We start from the raw sequence: 933 nt of genomic DNA, 5'->3' as shown, positions 1-933 counted from the left end.
GGGTATTTAATCGAGATCGGTACGAGGTGATACGGGACTGATTGCCTGGTGGCGAGTGCGCATAGGTAGCGTGGTGTCCCCTCTGATTTGTCGAGCCTGCTGATTGGCCCTACTACTTGGTTGGATTTAATTTGCTAGATGATTATTTCGGTAAAAGATTTGGCGAATTTCTAGTCTGTAGTTATATGTCAGACGTGACACGAAGAACGTGACACGTGCACTGCTGCAGATTACGATAATGAATAACATAACGTTGCTTATCGTATAAGGTTGCCAATAACTTATCCTGTCTTTTACCGGGTGGTTTGGCGCTTGTTGGACAAAACGGTAGGTCAGCGTGAGCGTCGTGGAAATGTTGCGGATATTCGAGATCGACCTCGAGAATATAACCTATGGGTGAATCGACAGCGATTGAAGATACATCAAATGTTGAAACATCTGTAACCCACTGAAATTCGGCGTGAGGCAGCGGTTGACACATTGCCCAACCGTACAGATTGTTTACGTCAAAGTACATCAAGTACGACGATGGTTTCGATGGATCGTAAGACTGCATGTACTTGTTATTGGCCTGTGCGTATCTACTGGAACATTGACTGAGACCGCCGCGTATACCACGTTCGATGAACATGACCATATCGATATCAGTGAGCAATTTATGCCGGTATGTTTTAACATAGCATCCCAAGTGAAACCCGGTAAAGTATAATAATGTGCAGGATCTAATCCGTAACTTTTGATGCAACTATCCTGGAAATTTTCAAAAATATCGGCTAATAATAAGACATCATTCTTCAGATATAAATCGCTGTATTCACCCAAGGTTTCAATAGAGAATCGTTGCCAGACGTTCGCAGCGTGCGCGTAATCGCTCTCTGATTCCGGTATTACCCGTCAACGAACTATAAAACGATTCTCGCGGTGGTAAACACG

General features: G+C 43.9%; 1 protein-coding gene across 1 annotated transcript; it reads right to left on the bottom strand.

Annotated features, from left to right (window-relative positions):
- Positions 1–181: 181 nt before the first annotated feature.
- LOC106749084 lies at positions 182–874 on the bottom strand. The gene has a single exon (XM_014628174.1). It carries the CDS (start codon positions 635–637, stop codon positions 182–184), a length of 456 nt encoding a protein of 151 aa, XP_014483660.1. The 5' UTR covers positions 638–874.
- Positions 875–933: the final 59 nt, after the last annotated feature.

The sequence above is a fragment of the Dinoponera quadriceps genome, unplaced genomic scaffold, assembly GCF_001313825.1.
Source record: "Dinoponera quadriceps isolate SergipeBrazil2010 unplaced genomic scaffold, ASM131382v1 scaffold3419, whole genome shotgun sequence".
Taxonomy (NCBI): domain Eukaryota; kingdom Metazoa; phylum Arthropoda; class Insecta; order Hymenoptera; family Formicidae; genus Dinoponera; species Dinoponera quadriceps.
The sequence above is the reverse complement of the archived record's forward strand: the minus strand, read 5'-3'. Positions and strand labels throughout refer to the sequence as shown.

Excerpts from the sequence above, each read along its gene's own strand:
- LOC106749084 (XM_014628174.1), bottom strand. The coding sequence starts at position 637 with ATGGTCATGTTCATCGAACGTGGTATACGCGGCGGTCTCAGTCAATGT.